This window comes from Cygnus atratus, chromosome 1, assembly GCF_013377495.2.
Source record: "Cygnus atratus isolate AKBS03 ecotype Queensland, Australia chromosome 1, CAtr_DNAZoo_HiC_assembly, whole genome shotgun sequence".
Classification (NCBI taxonomy): domain Eukaryota; kingdom Metazoa; phylum Chordata; class Aves; order Anseriformes; family Anatidae; genus Cygnus; species Cygnus atratus.
In genome coordinates, this window is record NC_066362.1 from 195,238,583 (window position 1) to 195,259,171 (window position 20,589).

At 37.7% G+C, this 20,589-nt stretch overlaps 1 protein-coding gene across 1 annotated transcript in view; it reads right to left on the minus strand.

The window, feature by feature from the left end:
* CNTN5 (contactin 5) overlaps positions 1–20,589 on the minus strand; it is a 680,315-nt gene that overhangs the window by 70,048 nt on the left and 589,678 nt on the right. Inside the window, 1 exon segment of the mRNA XM_035542535.2 lies at positions 236–363. Coding sequence (XP_035398428.2) covers positions 236–363 — 128 coding nt within the window.

Below are 20,589 nucleotides of genomic sequence, written 5' to 3' on the forward strand. Positions count from 1 at the left end.
TTTTTTCTTTTTTTTTATTTTTTTCCCAGACTTCAATCCTCTTCAGAAAGGGGTATGAGCAAGTGAGATCCCAAAGATAAAATATGTTAAAAGGGATATTGATTTTTATTTTTTCTTCCTCTTTTTTTTTTTTTTTTTTTTAATTTATAGAACTATTTATGATCTGGTTGATTTAATATGTATACAAATATTAGCAATGAGATATCATCAATAACATCAAAGTATTTTGTCATACCTTTAACAGATACTGATGCGATGATTTCTGCAGACCCAAATACATTTACACCTTGACATAAATACCGTCCTTCATCAGACTTAGAAGCGTTCAGGATTCGCAGGCTCCCATGTGGAAGAATAGTTATCCTGAAAAGGAAAAATACATAATTATATCTCAATTCCTAGAAGCCAAATTCCATGATGATAAATTTTACAGCTAATAAATAAGATTAAGGGCTGCTGCCTCTGTAGCTAGGGATGAGGAAGATGATAATGGAGTTCTCCTGTTTCAAAAGGTTTGTAATAAACCCATTTTATTCCTTTTTCCTTAATTCATACAGTTACAAGGAGCCATCAGTGGATTGGTATCTTTTGACACATATCCATGGTGAATATTAATGAATATTTTGTAAAAAGTAAAAAGGTGATTCTTCATAATTTGTGTTTAAAGTTTCACTGTTATATTTTGTCAAAATAACCACAAGATATTTCATTAAAAAAAAATATCTTAAAAACCAAATCTAAGAAGAATGGAAAGCAAAATGTAAAAGAGAACTGGAAAAAAAAAAACATAAAATTAATTATATCTAGTCAAAGTATGATTGATAGCATTACTACACAGTGTAGCATACACTTAAATAATCTCTGCTTTTTTGTAGTTTAGTATTTTTTTTTTTACATTGAGTCTAGTATGATTCCAGTTTCACCACATTTCTCAGTTGAATAACCCCACTGAAGTATACTCATGAGAAATATTTAGCCATTTACACTTGGGAATTTCAAATTTTGTCTTTGCTTACACTGTATTAGTCATAAAATACATTAAGCTATACAGAAGTGCAAATTAACATGCTTTAACTGATCTAAAAGAAACAAAGCCCCAGAATTTATGTTAAATCTGGAGCCCTGGAAAAACATTAAAACAAAACAAAACAAACAAACAAAACCCAATAGCAATAACTACAACAAAAAACAACACACACATTACTTCTGTCCTGACAGAGAACTGCAAGGCTAAATGGCATCTCTTAGATGGCAATTAAGCCAAACCCTGCTTGCAGATATTGCACTTTTATTCCTAGGCTGGGTGGTTGTTAGAGCTCTCCAAAGGACATAGGAGGTATGGGTTGGAAGCTGTTCAGCAGGCATGGACAGTGAAGAAAGATAATTCTTAACAAATGCTTTCAGGTATCACATAGAAGTGGAGGAGATGAGGAGTGCTTCCTTCTCCTGTATTTTGAAAGTAAGATTAAGATCTCTATCTGTATTAAAGTATCTAAGTGGATGGGTGGCCTTTCCCAGGCATGTCTGGATTTTTAGATATACCTCTGCAGTGAAGGTTTTCTGTTTGTTAAAGTAGTGACTAATATTCCTTCTGCTAGGAATACCGTGTTGAGGCTATGGTCAGAAATTGTGGAGACTGCAATGTTATAGTTTATTCTTCATAGAAAAGTGTTTCACTAGGAGTAAGGATCTCTCACCACCCTTATTAACAGGTCTGGGTTGGGCTCTTCAACAAACAATAAATGGAAGGAATTCCATTTGTAGGTTGGACACCTTAAAGTGCAAAACTGAGTTTTGTTTAAATTAGCAGTGATGAAATAAGTACTTAAGATTCAGTTATGTTTTCAAAGCAAATCACCAATATGAGACTGAATATCTTTTACTGTCAGGAAAAACAAAACAAAACAAAAACAAACAAAAACAAACAAACAAAAAAACCACTCCATTCTCTGACTTTGGTGTTTTATTATATGAGGTTTATAGAAATAGTTTTGGAGAAAACAGAATTTTATTCTCATGAAAAAATGTACACTTATTCACTTCAGATGTAAAACTACTTACTGTTCTCAGCAAAAAAGATAGAAGAAAATAATAGCTAAATAGCTTCAAATGTGAATGGAGCAAAGAAAAGACATGTCTACAAATTCCCCAGTATAATATGATGCTGTATGTCCCCTCTTACTCTAAACTAATCTGTATCAGTTTTGAGTCACATTATTTGTCTAAAGGTAATTTTTTAGAAAGCAAAATTATATTAGATAACTGCTTTGTATCAGAATTTTGAGCTTCCTTTTATCTACCCATTTGTTTATTTATTAACGCAAATAGGAAGGTCTGAAATTTTGTTACAATATTTCACACCTGTGACTAGTTTCACATCTGAAGTAAAAAGGAGTACGTTTCACTAGAATGATATCTGGTTTAAGAACTGACTGGGATGTAAGCTTCCTTCTTTTCTTCTTGGTGCAAGTAGGCTTTTGTATATTTCCTCTCAAGATACTTGGTGATCAATGCTCTGAGGACATTGTATTATTAGTATAATAGTAGCCTTTGCAGAACAGTAATAGTTGCCATCATACTGTCAGCATCAGACAAATAAAAGGACACTCCTACAATGTTTACAAATTAAAAAAAGCTTATACACAGGAAAGTCATGATATAAAACTGTTTTTCATTCTGATCTTGGAGGAAAAGAAAGTTAGATGCATATGGAAGATTATCTAATGAATCTTATACATATTATCAGCTACATTCTATTTAGCTAAAAGCTCTTGGTATCCATGAGGAAAAGAATAATTGCTCAATCAAAGGAATTGAAAACACATTTACTGGTGAATTATTTGACTCAGAAATTAATACTTTCCTTAAAATACCTAACATTCATTTGTTCTCCCTTTTTGTGTTTGGGAAAAAAGCCAGAGGCTGGTTATGATGAAAACTGAAATGCTTTATTTATTCACATAACACTTGCTGTACACAGCAGGAACACAGACTTTTCCCTCCCGCCCTGCAAATATCTGTCATGGAGAGACCACCCGTGTAGTATGTCAACACATTTTAATAAGAAAATTCTGTAGGAAAAGGTTTTTTTTAACATCATAAACAAAAGGGTAGCAAAGAGAGAAGAAATGAGGTTGGAATATAGTTAAGAATAATTGAACAATTCAGGAAAAAAAAAACATTATAAACTGAGGGAAAAATTATGATTATAGATGAAGGTATAGGGAAGAGAGAGATCAAGGTGATAGTTTGGAGATTATTGTATCTAAGTTTAAGCAAAACTTAAAGGAGATAGGTGTTGTCCATCCAAGGACTGAAAAAATTGGCATATAAGCTTACTCTTTCCGTAGAAAAAATTGTCTACATAATAATGTGAAGAAAAAGATATGAGAATTGATGACTTGGAATCAGTAAATATGCTGGTTTAATACTAAAAGCAAAAAAAAAAAGACTTTTAGCAAGAATATTAGTAAAAAGAATAATTGGGATCATGACAGAAAATGGACAGGAGATAAAATTCAACATGATTTTACTAACATAAAACTGCAGGGCAAGACTAAATTATTATAACATTTAATAAGAGAAATATTTTCTAGAGAAAATGAATGCAGATTTCATCTTCCAAGTGTTTAGTGATGAGGCTACTGGAATTCACATGACTGTTTAAAAAAGTTTAATACAGAAATTTAAGATGGTTAAGGAACTGTCTGAACAGAAGAGGAAAATCAGTTTTGTTGAAAGAGAGCTGGGTCTTTGAAATATCATTTTTCATAATGATGAGGATACAAAAAGAAGGATGATAGAAATTTGCTGAAACAAACAGTTCACTGATGCAGCAAGTATCAAACAGAAGGGCTTTGGTGGTTCTTAGAGTCACATTCATAGAAAAGTAGTGAATGTTGCTCTGAACTAACAGTACTATACAGCAAAGGCAAATGCAACCCTAGAATATAGCAGACACTAACCAGCTGCTTGTTATGGAAGTGTTTATAGTTAAGGAACTGAGAAAACAACCTGGAGTATAGGTCAAACATCAGTACTGAGATCATCAGTATTCAGAAAGATTAATTTTAATCAGAGCTAGCACTCAGGAGTTCTATTATAAGGACGACCAAGAAGGAAAGAATACCTGTCTGTTTAGAAGATGCTTGTAAAATGAAAGATAAGGTGAGATGAGCTTCTATTGTACATGTTAATTCATGGATCTTTCACATAGAATCAGTAATGTTTCTATTGACAGTAATAAAATGCCACATCTAATTCATATTACAGATATCTAAACTCAGATAGCTCGACCTGGAACTGAATTTCACCCTCAAATCTTGAGATAGTTCCCCAAACATCAATCATAGAATCATAGAATATCCCGAGTTGGAAGGGACCCATAAGGATCATCGAGTCCAACTCCTGGCACCGCACAGGTCTACCCAAAAGTTTAGACCATGTGACTAAGTGCACAGTCCAAACACTTCTTAAATTCAGACAGGCTTGGTGCAGTGACTACTTCACTGGGGAGCCTGTTCCAGTGTGCAACCACCCTCTCGGTGAAGAACCTCTTCCTGATGTCCAGCCTAAACTTCCCCTGCCTCAGCTTGACACCGTTCCCGCGGGTCCTATCACTGGTGTTTATGGAGAATAGGTCGGCACCTGCCTCTCCACTCCCCCTCGTGAGGAAGTTGTAGACTGTGATCCCCTCAGCCTCCTCTTCTCCAGGCTGAACAGGCCCAGTGACCTCAGCTGCTCCTCATACGATGCCATAAATGCCTATTATCACCTGACATCACGTGAGGCACAGAATTGCAACTGCTGTTTAAATCAAAAGTGTGATTCAGAAGTGAATTCCCCCATTTTCTCCCCTTATTCTGGCTTTGGCTATTATCAAGAAGCAGTCTATAAGCTCATGAACTAAACTTTCAGCCAAAACTGAGAGGTATGCTTGAGGAATGCATCAGTTTTTGGCCACAAATATGCATCCAAGACATGGGATGGGAATAAAGCTACTAAGAGAAAGCCTGAATCAGGCATTGTGGACAGTGGCAACTTATGCTCTGTGAATTTGCTCCATTTCATTCATATTAAAATAGTCCAAAGGTATCCAAGACACCTACACAGGGCTGAGAAATGTAATACAAAACCTATGAGATGACTTAACTGCTTATAGCACAGACATAGAAGCTTGTGTAACTATGTCTTTTGGAAGTCTGGATGTGAGCCAGGATACTATAGGGACTCTCAAAGGGCAGTAGGAATCTGTGGGGGAGAGAGAAAGGGAGGGGCAGATGACTTAAGACGGTGGTGTAATGTTAGAGACAGTCTAAAGAATTAAAGCATATAAATTCTGCTGCTGATGGTAGTGGTGAGCACCAAATGTGATGCTGGTCTTTGAACTTGAACATCTGCTCTCTCAGGTGACCACCTGCTCTCTCAGGTTAACCACATTCTTCACAGCATACTGTGAAGAACCCATGTAAGCTAAAATACCCATGAAGCTAAAATATTGATTGATAATGAAAAGAGCTAAACTGAAATTGAATGTAATTTCCCAAGTGTATATGATGTCTGTGTATATTATACTTTCCCACTATGATTTTATTTGAAGTACTGCAGCTGTTGGATGCCCAGCTTGCAATGCCTGTGGTTTTCTTGTCTGGAATATCAGCAAGTTTGGAAATACATATTAACCTTTCTATACATATAGCCTTTCTATAAAGTAAACTTTGTTAATTACAGCATAATTCAGTTAACTGAATTGAGAATTGTTATAAAACCATAAAAGCATGCATAAGAATGTATTTTTTTTCCTTAAGGCTTCAGGATTGGACTTAGATTGACATTGGAAGGCTGCAAAATGCTCAGTAATTATAGTTTTCAGACAATATTTCCAATTGAATATTTTCACTGTAAAAACATTTGCAATCTATTCAAAGCTCCTGTTCAGCAGCAACACTTAAGATTGGAAACATTTTTAGTACATTCTTTTAAACAAAAATGCATTAGTTCACACAGATCAGCCCTTTCATCAATTTTACTCTTTTACCAATAAAGTATGTATCAGGGAAGGTAAGATACTTGATAAAGATGTGCTTTTTTATTTGGAAGGATGGAAGTTCATATCATTTGCATGTGAGAGATTGATTTGTTCTGGTGATTAGAAAGGTATTCTTCGAGACTGTCTTCTAAGAAGCTGATGAATATAAATTATACTTATAGGAAATGCTAGATCTTTCCTTGAAGATATTTGAAGGTGTTTGGAAGTCTTCTGCTTGCCAACTAGAAATGCCTTCTCTTAATCAGTGTTGACTGGCAGAGAGATAGAGAAAACTGATGATGGGATGAACAGAGTATGAGGTCCCCACAAATGTGAATGACAAAGTTCAACTTCCTTCAGGCTTGTTATGATTTAGCAAAGAGGACTGTGTAAAACACAATATTTAAGAGTTGCTCAGAAGTACTAGTGTGGCATAAAGAAGTGTCTCTTATTTTACAGTGTTTTGATTTTAAAAATTCCATGTTTCTTCCTTCCTGCTGTTTTATGCACAGAAAACAAACTTGTGAGAGTGGCTGCAATATTTTGCCTTATTTTGAGGGAAATGATAAAGAAGGAGGACATGCAGTCATCACTGTCTTCATGTAAAACAAGGAGGTCTATTCTGCCTGCTATATTATTGATGATTATTTTCCCTTTAAGTTCTTAAGAATAAATGAAATGAAGTAATAGTCCAGATCCTCTTATTGCTTTGCTGTGCTTCAGACAATATGTTTCCTTGTTAATATCTGTTACCATTCAGTAAGAAAGTTCTCAGATATTGTCTATAGCCAATAGAGAACATACTGGTTTAGAGGGCGGAAAATCTCAGCCGTCTCTATCAGCAGGGACAGTTTTACCTTGATTCACCACGGTCAGGATGTGCATTTTTTTCTTCCTATCACATGTAAAATCGGTGAGCAGAGTCTTCCATTAAAATTAAGATAATGAGAAGGGAAAACTCTAAGTTTGATTCTGTTGTATCATTCATAACAGATTCTTACAAACAGAGGTACTGATGCAGTGGCTAGGTTTTGTTTTAATTTCTGTGATGGACCCTGGATTCCATATGTTGAAGGAGATGAGTGGTTGAACACAGCAAAAGTTATAATTACTATACAGTCTTTAGGATTTTATTGGAGAGTAATAGAGGGGACACTGATAGAAATGGAAGCCAGGCAGATTATATTTGGAGCTTTATGTTTTTTGAAATATATACATATATACATATATATATATTTAAAAAGCCAACAAAAAACCAAATGTGTGGGCATTTTTCCGAGGGGAAGAAGAATTAGCAGTGAGTAGTTTGATTAAGTTATGCTTACTTTTGCCTTTCTATTTTTTTTTTTTTTTGTGCTTTTGACTCTTCCACACTAAAGTTATATTTATAGGGCTAATAACAATCAAAGCAGTCAGGGGAGCATTAATGAGAAATTCATTGAAGATTTAGTCAACAGTTTTGTAAACTTGAACACACAGAAACTAGGTAAAAGAAGATTGTAAGTTATTCAAGTGGTTAGAATTTTTTCCCCCATATTTCTCAGCAGGGTCTAAAAAAGAAGTATGAAATTGGTTTGCGTGCATATTGGAAATAAGAACCTTTAAGATGCAAATGCAGAGTAGCTGCTCTGACTCACTTAGCCCGTGGCCCTTTAGAATGTTTGGATCTGAGCAATCTGTCATTTCACATTAGCTTGGATATGGGACCTGTCAGTATTCTTTAATGTAGATTACAAGGAATCAGGACAAGTATTTGTAAATAGCTGAAACTTATTTCTCCTTGAGTGACTTTGAGCTCTCTCATTTCCCTGTGCTTTCTCTCACTCCTTCATAATAGATGTGCAAGCCTTGAAATCTCACAGGAAATGAATATGAGTTATTGCTATAGTAAAACCACTTAAATAACCAGAATACCATCTACTTTATATACATTTTTTATATTATCACACTAGATGGAGTTTTTTATTTAAATATTGATTAGAATATATAATATTCTATATTATAATATAAACATAAATTAAAATATAATACTGATTAGAAAAAAGGCGATGTTTGGCCCAATCCCTTAGCAGAATACAAAATTAGTTGGATTTTCTTCAGATTTTCAAACATTTATAATAGTGTAATTCCTGTGTGTGATATGCTAGGTCATGGGAATATGCTAAGATTTATCATTAATGTGCTGTAAACTACTTCCAGCTCTATTTAATCTAATCTATGCAAACTGTCTCAGGGCAAGTTTTTTACAAAGGAGCCACAACTGGGCCTATCATTTTGTCCTTGACGTTTGCTGCACAAAAACATTTATGTATGCAAATACACAGATTTTAACAACGCAAATGGTGTCCACATAGGTACATGCAATTGCAGGTGACAAGCATTACAAGTCAGCTTTTGCTAACTAATGTAGTTTCTGTTCTAAGCACAGAGAATAAGCGCAATTTCTGCAGTGTTGCTGAGCAGTAATGGCTGGAAACCACTGATATGTCAGAATGAACATGGTCTCTTGAAGTGCTTTTTTCTCTGTACGAGTGGGTCATTACTGATTTTAACAGTGCTTCTTATTAATTCCTCATTTCAGACAGGCACTTCAGTACACTATTAGCTTTAAAGACCCTGTTAATAACTGAAGTCAATGATGAGACATGAACGTCCTAAAATGTAAACATCTGCAGTATTAAACTCAATCAGAGCCTAACTGTAAATGGAATAGAGATTCAAATAAGTAGTCAATTACCTATATAAAATAAACAAACAATAAAACTTATCATTATTTTAGTTTTCAATAACACTCTTAAGTCAGAGAGATCAGTTTGTACATTTTGAAAATTTAGCATCGCTTTGCTAACAGACACCTTGCATTTCTGTTCTAGTATTATGCCTCAAAATGTGTTTGGTCTCATATGAATAGGAAAAACTGGAAGAATTTATCAGAATTTATATCAGAAAAAGTGTTCCAGAGAGTAGGAAGGGCTGTTTAAGGTCTTTATGCTCTTCATTATAGTCAAAAAATTCTTTTAAAAGCCTTTTTATAAAATATGTTGGCTTTAGGACAATATATCTACAAACACGCTGAAATGACTCAAAAAAGCGTGAAAACATTCTTTTGTGTTTCTTACCATATTTTTCTACTGATGCATTTAAAATTTAAACCTATATTAATATTTTAATATTTTTAATAATTAAGTTTATTCTTTTTTTATTCACACTGTTTCAATGTCAGAAATATTCTGCTACTTAGAAAAAGTTCTTGCTTTTCAAGAAAGACTTTTATCACAATAATTTTTTCCATGTTCCTAGGTGACAACAATGAATTATTAAATTACCCTATTTTTCTCAGAAGCTTTAAAAATAATAACATGCTTGTAGGACTTCATAATTCCCTCAGGAAAAAGAAAAATACATGGGGAAATTTTAGTTACTTTAAGATATTTCTGTGTTTCACTCATTAGAAAGACAACTTGGCAGACTGGGTATGCAAGAGTGAAAATACAAATAGACCATGTACTCAAGGGGGCAAACCTTTATCCATTGTAAAATGAGAGTTTCATTCAACCACATGGATCTGCTTTAATTTATACTGGTTAAAGACACAGCTCAAACCAGCCAAACTATCCTATGCCTGAAGTGTTAACATTAACTTCAGCAATATAATATGAATAGCAGAAATATTTTTCATATTAACCTGCAGCACACTAAACTTTAATTTCATTAAAATTAGGTTGTTGTAAATTTAAGACAGTTAATTAGATGTTTACATGGGAAGTTTTCATATGCTCAGGGCAGCAGTAATCTAGCTAAAACATTATTATTGTAAGCTTTGTAATAACACCCAGTCAGATGGTACCTGTTTTCCAACATTGATTCATGTTCTGCAACAACACTACTAGAATATTAGCTTCAAGTTACACCTCCATACAGTAAGGAACTGAATTTAAATCTTTCCCTCCTCCTTGAAAAATTATTATTAAATTTTTTTTTTTTTTTTTTTTTTTTTTAGAGATAGTTCCTGTTTTCATGTGAATAGAAGAATTTTGTAGATAGGAAGAACTGACAGCCTTTTCATTAGAACTCATGCACACTCTCTCTCTCTCTCAAAAAAAAATCAATTTGGAAATTTTAAAATTTACATTGTTTAAGAATGCCCCAATGGATCTGTTTTCTGCTTTCTAGTGATCTCTACCTTGCATACCTAGGCAGTCAGTTATTTGGGTGTCAATGGGAGCAGAATGTCATAATCCCAAGGAAGACGGACAGGTACCAGTAGCCAAAGTGGCTGCTGATTTCTTGCAAGGGTGGCTAACAGATGAGAATCAAAAGAGCAAAAAGCTGTGAACCCATCTAAAAATCCCAGCATGGAGTGCTGAAAAGCAATAAGTTGAATACATGCTTTCTATGTCCCATTGATATAATACATCTGAACAACCCCAAAATATGCACCTGTTCCTGTCTATTATTTCTCCTAGAAATAGACACTAAGATGAAACAAGTATGCTCACAGTATGCGAAGACTGAGATCATTTTAATGATCTACTGATACATGCTGTTAGTATATCATTCTATTAATTTCTCATTTAGCACCTTTGAATTTGAGGTTGTTTTACAAAATTCTGTTTTTCAACAATGTCAAATGTGTAATTTCAATGTAGTTCAAAGATCACAGAATCACAGAATCACAGAATTGTAGGGGTTGGAAGGGACCTCAGGAGATCATTGGGTCCAACCCACCTGCCAAAGCAGGTTCCCTAGAGCAGGCTGCCCAGCAAGGTGTCCAGATAGGTCTTGAATATCTCCAGAGAAGGAGACTCTACAACCTCCCTGGGCAGCCTGTTCCAGTGCTCCGTCACCCTTACCGTGAAGTTCTTTCACGTGTTAGTGCAGAACTTCCTGTACTCCATTTTGTGGCCATTGCCCCTTGTCCTGTCCCCACGAACCACTGAAAAGTGGTTGGCCAAATCCCTCTGTCTCCCACCCTTAAGGTATTTGTAAACATTAACAAGATCCCCTCTCAGTTTTCTTTTCTCCAGGCTGAACAGACCCAGGTCTCTCAGCCTTTCCTCATAGGGAAGATGCTCCAGGCCCTGTATCATCTTTGTGGCCCTCTGCTGGATTCTTTCCAGGAGATCCCTCTCTTTTTTGTACCAGGGAGCCCAGAACTGATGGGACAGATGAAGATCGGAACAGCTGTCACATCCTATGATCTAACTGACTGTGTTGTCAACAGGAGAAGCTCTAATTTTATTTCTATTATTTGGTACTACTAGGTCCTGAAACAATAAGGATCTCTTTCATCCTTCTTCTGCCTCTGTAAGAGTGCAAAGCCTACACTTAGTACATTTTTGCTCAGATATAAACTCTTTGTGTGAAGACTCAATTAGCATGATGAACATTTTACTTGGATCAATAACTAAAAGTTCTTCACTAACTGTTTAGAAATTTCTTTATAAGATACAACGCTCCGCAGAACTACTGGCATTCTAATCATTTCTGTTGTGAAGTGGCCCCTATTTCAATAACTACAAGGGCTCAGTTGGAGTATGGTCTAGTTTGGCATACTGTTTTCATGGTCATTCTAGATTTAGATTATTTTAGCTTTTGAAATAAATTACCTGAGAGGTCTGTGGAATTGTCAACATTTATTTGTCAACAATTATTGGTGCAAAGCCGAGGATTCATCTGAGCATTCAGAAAACTTCACCAGGAATAACAGTGCAGACTAAAGACTATACTGTTTCATACATACAAAATCATCATAGTAATATCTGAGAAGGAAGATAGCTTTTCTTGAATACTATCTAATTTCTTAGCATTGTCAGTTCTCTCTGGTTGTTTCTCTCTCTGTAGCCAACCTACAGGTTAATCGTAGAATCATAAAATGGTTTGGGTTGGAAGGGACACTGTTCCAGTGCCTCACCACGCCCATAGTAAACAATTTCTTCCTTATATCTAATCTAAATCTACCCTCTTCTAGTTTAAAACCCTTACTCTTTGTCTTATAGATACACTCCCTAACAAAGAGTCCCTCTCCAGCTCTCTTATAGAAGCACAGAATCATAGAATCATTTAGGTTGTAAAAGACCTACAAGATCATCAAGTCCAACTGTTAACCTTGCACTGCCAAGTCTAGAGCAAAACCATATTCCTAAGCACCATATCTACACATCTTCTGAATACCTCCAGAAATGGTGACTTGATTACTTCTCTGGGCAGCCTGTTCCAACTCTTCACAACCCTTCAGTGAAGAAATTTTTCCTAATATCCAACCTAGACCTTCCCTGGTACAACTTGAGGACATTTCCTCTTGTCCAATCATTTATTGCTGGGGAGAAGAGAATGACCCCCAGCTCTCTACGACCTCCTTTGAGGTAGTTGTAGAGAAAGATAAGGTCTCCCCTGAGCCTTTTCTCTAGGCTAAATAACCCCCATTCCCTCAACTGCTCCTCGTAAGACCTGTTCTCTAGACCCTTCACCAGCTTTGTGGCCCTTCTCTGGACATGCTCCAGTACCTCAATGTCCTTCTTGTATTGAGGGGCCCAAAACTGTAAACAGTATTCAAGGTGCAGTCTCTCCAGAGCCGAGTACAGAGGGACAATCACTTCCCTAGTCCTGCTGGCCACACTTTTTGTGATACAAGCCAGGATGCTGTTGGCCTTCTTGGCCACCTGAGCACACTGCTGGCTCATATTTAGCTGGCTATCAACCAATACTCCCAGGTCCCTTTCTTCCAGGCAGCTTTCCAGCCACTCTTTCCACAGCTTTGTAAGCTCCCTTTAGGTACTGGAAGGACACTATAAGGTTTCCCAGGAGCCTTCTCTTCTCCAGGCTGGACAACCCCAGCTCTCTCAGCCTGTCTTCACAGGAGAGGTATTCCAGCTCTTTGATCTTCCTTGTAGAGCTCCTTTGGACTTGCTGTAATACATTTATGCCCTTCTTGGGCTGGGAGCCCCGGAGCTGGACTCAGTACTCCAGGTGTGCTCTCACAAGAACAGAGCAGAGGGGGAGAATCACCTCACTCCACCTGCAGGCCATGCTGCTTTTGATGCAGCCCAGGATACGGATAGCTTTCTGGGCTGCAAGCACACATTGCTCGCTCAAGTTGAGCTTCTCATCAACAAAAATTCCCAAGTACTTCCTCTCAGGGCTGCTCTCAATCCATTCTCCACCCAGCCTGTATTTATGCTTGGGGTTGCTCTGGCCCAGATGCAAGATTGCACTTGGCCTAGTTGAAGCTTATTAGGTTTGCCCAGGCCTACATCTCAAGCCTGTCAAGGTCCCTCTGGATGGCATCCCTTCCCTACAGCATGTTGACTTCACCACACAGCTTGGTGTCATCAGCAAATTTGCTGAGGTTTCACTCAATCCCACTGTCCACACTGCAGACAAAGATGTTAAACAGTGTCAGTCCCAGTACTGACTCCTGAGGAACACCCCTCGTTACTGATCTCCACCTGGACATTGAGTTGTTGACCTCCAGCCAATTCCTTACCCACCAAGTGGTCCATCCATCAAATCTCCAATCTGGAGACAAGGATATCATACGGGACAGTGTCAAATGCTTCGCACAAGTCCAGGTAGATGATGTCAGTTGCTCTTCTCCTATCCAACAATGCTGTAACCCCATATGGAAGGCCACCAGATTCATCTGGCACGATTTACCCTTAGTGAAGCCATGTTGGCTGTCACCAATCACCTCCTTATTTTCCATGTGCCTTAGCATAGTTTCTAGGAGGATCTGCTCCATGATCTTGCACAGAGGTGAGACTGACTGGCCCGTAGTTCCCTGGGTCTTCCTCTTTTCCCTTTATAAATATGAGGGTTATGTTTCTCCTCTTCCAGCTAGTGCAAACTTCACTGGTCTGCCATGACTTCTCAAATATGATGGACAGTGGCTTAGCAACTTCATCTGCCAGTTACTTCAGAACCCATGGATGTATCTTATTAGTTCCCAAGGAGCTGTGCACCTTCAGGTTCTTTAGATGGTCTCCAACCTGCTTCTACAGTGGGTGTTTCATCATCCTCCCAGTCCCTGCTTTTGTCTTCCAGAACTTGGGCTGGAACTCTTGCCAGTGAAGACTGAGGCAAAAAAGTCATAGAGTACCTCAACCTTCTCCATATCCCAGGTAACGAGCTCTCCCATTTCTTTTCAGAGAGAGCCATAATTTCTCTCGTCTTCCTTTTATCGCTGATATACTTATGGAAGCCTTTCTAGTTGCCCTTGACATCCCTGGCCAAATTTAATTCTAACAGGGCTTTAACTTTCCTAACCTGATCCCTGGTTGCTCAGACATTTTCTCTTTATTCCTCCCAGGCTACCTGTCCTTGCTTCCACCCTCCGTAGGCCTCTTTTTTTTTGAGCTTGGAGGAGGTGATCCTTGAATATTAACCAGCTTTTTTGGGCCCCTCTTCCCTCCAGGCCTTTGTCCTATGGTACTGTACCAAGCAGATCCCTGAAGAGGCCTAAGTCTGCTCTCCCAAAGTCCAGGGTAGTGAGCTTGCTGTGCTCCTTCCTCGCTGCCCTCTGAGTCCCAGACTGCACAATTTCATGGTCAGTATAGCCAAGGCTGCCCTTGAGTTTCACATTCCTCACCAGACCCTTTTTGTCCAGCACAGAACCTCTCCTCTTTGGCTCCTCTGTCATCTATCAGGTGGTATGTAGCAGACCCCCAATATAATGTCACCTTTCCCTGCTCTCCCTGACCTATAAGCTCTCTGTCAGCTCCTCATCCATACCCAGGCAGAGCTCCAAGCACTCCAGCTGCTCATTGACATGGAGGGCAACAACCCCTCCTTGTTTCTCTTGCCTGTCCTTTCTGGAGCCTGTATCCTTCCATTCCGACACACCAGTCATGAGAGCCATCCCGTCATGACTCCATAATGCCAATGATGTCATAGCCCTGCAGGCATGTGCATGTCTCTAGCTGCTCTTATTTATTCCCCATGCTGCATGTGTTAGCACAGAGATGTTTAAGTTGGACCACGATGAAGCCGACTTATTGGCTGGAATGGCTGGAATTCCTTTGTCTTGCTCTTCAGGTGCTCTCCTGATGAACTGTGACCCTTTTCCAGGCTCTGGGCATCTATCACTGACACTGGCATCAAACTGGGAGGAGTGGGATGGACTGAGGTTCCCTTCTCACAGCAACTTTATTTTAAAGCCCTCTTTACCACCTTGGCAAGCCTATGACTGAAGATGGTCATCCCCTCTCTGATGCCATCAGACCCCAGCAGACCAGGTTTCTCAAAGCAAGCCCCATGGTCTAAGTAGACAAACCCCTGTCTGTGACACCAGCCCTGTGACCATCTGTTGATTTGCCACATTCAACTGGCCCTTTCAATCCCCTTGACCACAGTGATAGGGTCACTGACAATAATCACACTGACAAGGTCTTCTTGAACTTCTATGTGGTGTTAAAAATATATCTAACTAAACTGTAAAGCTGACTGAGATGCATTAGCTTTCTTATATTTTGTGAAAAAAATAAAATAAAAGACCACAAACATTCTGACCTGTGAATGCAGACACCTTGAAGGAAGAAGAGATCATCAGTTCAGTAGAGATGCGGTTTAATAGCACCCAGTTCAGTAGAGATGTGGTTTAACAGCACCAGCTTGCCACAAAAACACTTCTAAGCTGTATGAATTGTAAATGAGATTTTGCCACAATGGAAAATTTTGGGGTCAGTTGAGTTCATTTAGTATTCTGGAAGAGAATCTGCTACTATGTCTGAAAAACTAGGTAAAACAAGATTTGTGTGTGTGTCTCACAAGGTGAAATACAGCCTTTTAACTGTGAAAAGGCAGTTAAAAAGACATGTTCTCTCCAGAGAACTATATTACCGCTAATACTAAGAATGAAAAGAGTAAAAATTTCTTACTGACAAACAATCTCTTGATTAGAATTGTTTGAACCTTAAAAGCTTCAGTTTACTTTGGAATACCTTGCACTTTAGCCATGACTCTAAAGATTTTGATTATATGTTGTAATAACAGTTCAGTTGGAAGTGCTTCTCTTCAAAAGGGTCTACATCTATCTACAGCTGTATCATTGTGCATGAAAGAAAACAGAAGGAATTACCCTGCTGACATAAGTTATGAGCAAGAGATCATAAACAATAATAATGATACAAAGAAAACATTTCAGTGACTGTATCTGTGCTACTCTGCCAGGCTGCTCCCAAAGATGGTTCTTGTAAAGGTGTTTTAGATGGGAGTGTTCTACCACGCACAGGAAGATGGTCACAGACCTCTTTGGGACACATACTCAGGCTCATCCCATTTTACTTTATGCACAAACCCTCCATTCTTAACCTCTACCTCCTTCTTTTTGGTGTCTGTACTGCTTTTGCAAAGATGGTGTGTTGCAGTAGTAACACACTCTAAGAGAGGACTGGGGAGCCAGTGAGAAGCATGTGGGGAGAAGATGAAATAGCTAATGCCATGATGCCAGATGGAAACGCCATTTCAGGGACTCATATTGCTCTTGCTGCTGCTAGCCACATGCTCTTTTATTCATGGAATGTGGGGACCCAAGCTCATATTTATCTTGTTAAGTCTGGGTGCACATCATTACAGCCCACTGATGGGTTATTAGCACCTGATGAAATTAGCACCTGATCACCTCTACCAAAGGTGATCAGGTGCTAATTTCAAGATATAAACTGCTATTGTTGCTGTGCCATACCACTAGTTGAGAACGGTCATTAGAGAACCTCCCACTTTGATCCAGAGGCAGGAGTGAGTTGTGGCACTACCTGTGTGACACCTACAGATTAGTGGCACAGTAGGTGGGCATCATTACAAGGTCTCTACTGCTGGAATTGTAATGGAAAGCTCTAATGCCAAGAATTGTCTCATGTTGTTTTTCAAGGTAGTCAAAGTGGCATTGGGGCATTCATCTTCACTGTTTCCCTAATTTCTATTTGCTTACTTCCACATTTTTTCTCCTCAGTCTTTCTTCCCTGAAAATTTTCCTGCTCAAAGCAACACATTGTTTCACCTCTCTTCTTCTGTAAACTTACCAAGGTAGTGCATTATCAATAACATCAGTGTAGAGCTAGGAACACAGAGTATAGAAAACAAGGTGAAAAGGATACAATGTCACCGGCGTTAACCTGCTGACAGACATACAGTTGTGTCATATAGTTATACAGATAAATACTCACCAGATTAATTCATTTTATAAATTCATATAACTGTGAAAGCTCCTTTCTCAGGATGCTGGAGAGTAGTACCAAAACAGCTGAGACCTCTCTGTTCATTATATAGCTGCTCTAAAGCCAGTATATGGCCGCTATATTGCACACAGGCTTGTATTCTCTATATAAAGGTACTCTGATCTCTGATCTCTTCCTATTGGCTGTACTTATATATTCTGAATCATTCTGTTAAGCCACATAACTGATTCCCAGGGACCTGGCGAGGATAAGCTAAAAATCTAAAGCTAGCAGTGTGAATGTGTCCTTAAAGCAGATAGGAACAGATGGCATCAGTTTTGCCTGTCATTTTGTGGTTCACTGTGTCAGTATCTCTCTTTGCCTCTCCTCTGAAGTCTGGGAACAGACACAGTCAGGGATCAGAGGTGATGAAAAGAAAGATATTTTTTCCTAGGGACCCAGCAAGGACTACATACAGAGTTTCTTGAAACTTGATGAAAGATTGCTGAAATAAGTGCACACCTGAAGGGAAGAATGATCCTTCCAAGGACACAGTGGACAGGGATAATCTGTTTATAGGTTCACTTTTCTGTCTCCAAGTTTGCTTCATTTTTAAAATGTTTCTTGATTTTATCTCACTTCTATAAAAACTATAGCTTCTGTGGTTCAAAGTGTTTTGGTGCTTTGGGGATTCTCACTTGGATGAAAAGTTGCAAAAAAATCCTCAAAACTCTGGTTGACTCATGTTCCTGTCACACATATGTGCATTCCTGCTGAACTGAGATTATACCTGTAACCTCATTCACCCTTTTTTCCCTAATTTTTGAGTTGAATGTTTGAACTTTTAACCTTTGAAGTGCCGTTCACTTAGATTCTTGGATATGATTATAGCATTCTTTAAAACTGCACAAAAGTAGAAGAATGTGAAGGGTAAATGACCTTTCTTTTAATTCAAGATTTCATAGCCAAGGACAATCAGCAAAAATAAAAACCTGTTTTATACGATGATTTTGTTTACTGCTGTTATTGAAAGTGGAAACCTAAGCTACCAGTTAGCAGCAGGTCTACGGAAGAGAACACAGTAAAATGGTCTTTCCTACAAAGACCATGTAAAAACAGCCCTTTGAGAACAGGGTGTGGTTTGGAATCTAAATAAGGAGCAGAGTGGGTGACCTTTATAAGACTTAGTACATGATACCCCGAATATCTGTATATTCAAGGTGCAGCTCAAGCTTCAAGATCATTTACAGACTTTATATATGGACATTTATAAGGCTTATGGCCTTATCTGTATTGTGGAGGTAGCTTGATTTATAATTCCAAATGTTGGATCTAATGAGATTCCTACTCAAACACAAACTGGTAGTATGAATTGGGAGGTATGTGAGATAACTCTAGCTAATGCTCAATTCAGTGTCTTAACTCAGTAACATTACCTGTATCACTGCAATCTTCTACAGATATCCTTCATACTCAGAAAATGGGAAGAGTCTTATGGCAGTGTAAAATGATATAACAAACTTAATTTAAAGACAATGTGAAGAACCATAGGTTTTGTCTCATACAAAGTGAGATGTAGTGAATGCAGAATCAATGCTCAGTAACTTGGGTGTACCTAATGATATAATCCAACCAGGGGACACATTTTATACCTGTAGTTTATAGCAGAACAAATAGACAACCTGTCTCACTACTTGTTCAGCAATGATTCAGGCAGTAGATAAATCAGTTTGTTAATCAGTTGGTGCTACTGTCAAACATGAGATAAGTATGGATTTGCAGTAATTATCCACGCAAAGGGGACATTAGCAATCGCTATACCTGTGTGAAAAACATGGGACCTCCGAGTCATCTATGAACTATGGTCCATTGACTACTCTTTCACAGAATACTGTTTCTACCTAATCAGGATTTGCATCTAAAAGCTTTTCTTGTTAAAGCTGGAATTAGGTTACATTTATAATTTGTCTGTCTACATTTGGTATATCGAGAAAATAATGATTGTCTAAATTTCTAAGCATGTCTTACCTCAAGGTTTGATGACTGTTAAACAAAGGAATTCATTAAGAGGGAGATTAGTGCCATTCTTGCAAAGATATGCAAGTAATATTGAAGTTACAAGGAAACTTTACTATTCTGTTGTTGGTTTCTTATAAGGACCAGGCCCTTTCAAGAGTTCTGCATAGAGCGGACAGAAGACATCAGAAAAAAACAATGGGGAAAGTTTGGGAAGAAGGTGAGAAGAGTGTTTTTTTTTTTTCTTTTCCTTTTTTTTTTTTTTCCCATCTGTGTTTCCTCGGGAGCATCTCCAGCTCTTTTCTGAACTACTCCAAAATGTGGGCACTATGATTCAAAAGTCACAATGTTGTTGTAAACTAGGAAGAGTATCAATGGCTATGTAGTGTTGAAATTATTGAAGAATAAAGTCCTACAGATCAGAGCCCCTAAGCAATGCTATCATTCAAAAACAAAAAAGAAAGGATGAGATGAAAGATTCATGTTCGCTTTGATAAAGGAATATTACATATCCCATCTTTTATGAGTATTTTCATGTCAAAATGAAGATATTTATAAGATATTTATATTGTAGATATTACATGTCACTATGAACTCAAAGCCCAAAGTTCACTGGAATGAAAGGGGGGTTTTGAATAGGTTTAATCTATTAAATATTATTCTGATCTGGTTTATGAGCTTTTGAAGACATAGTGCTCAAGATCTTGGTTTCTGAAATTTTGAAGACATAATGCTCAAGATCTTGTTCAGGTTGTGAGATCTTGTTCAGCTGGTATTTAACTCTTTCAATTGTGTGATCACTAAAGGTTTTTGTTTGTTTGTTTGTTTGTTTTCCTTTAAAGATAAAGTCATCTAAACGTACAGGACTGTCTTTTCTGGAAAAAAAGAAAAAAAGAAGAAAAAAACCCACCACCAACAACATAAAACTTTGCAAAAAACTTTGCTTCTACTTTGACCACAAAAACCTACCCAGACTGTTGGCAGGTGTCAGAACAGAAGCCTAATGGACCACTGCAGCCATTAATTTCCATGTTCACCTTTCATGATAGGTACATTATGAAGGAAATTTTAGATAAACATTTGGCTCAGGCTTTACCTGAATTTCTAACTCAGTCAGAATTCAGTAGACCAACACTTGCTTTCTCATTTTCATGAGAAACATGTAGGCCAACAAGATGTGGTCTTGGAATTTTTAAGAACAACCCTGTCTTTGTGCCGTATTCTTAGATATGATGGGATAAATATGTGTTTAAAATATAAATTATGCTGATTTCCTTTGTGTGTGGTAAGAAGACAGGAATATGCTCAACAGAAAAAGACGTTATATTCTAATGTAATATTCTAGCACTTGAAAATATAAATTTAGGTGATATTTCAGTATTCCAGACATAA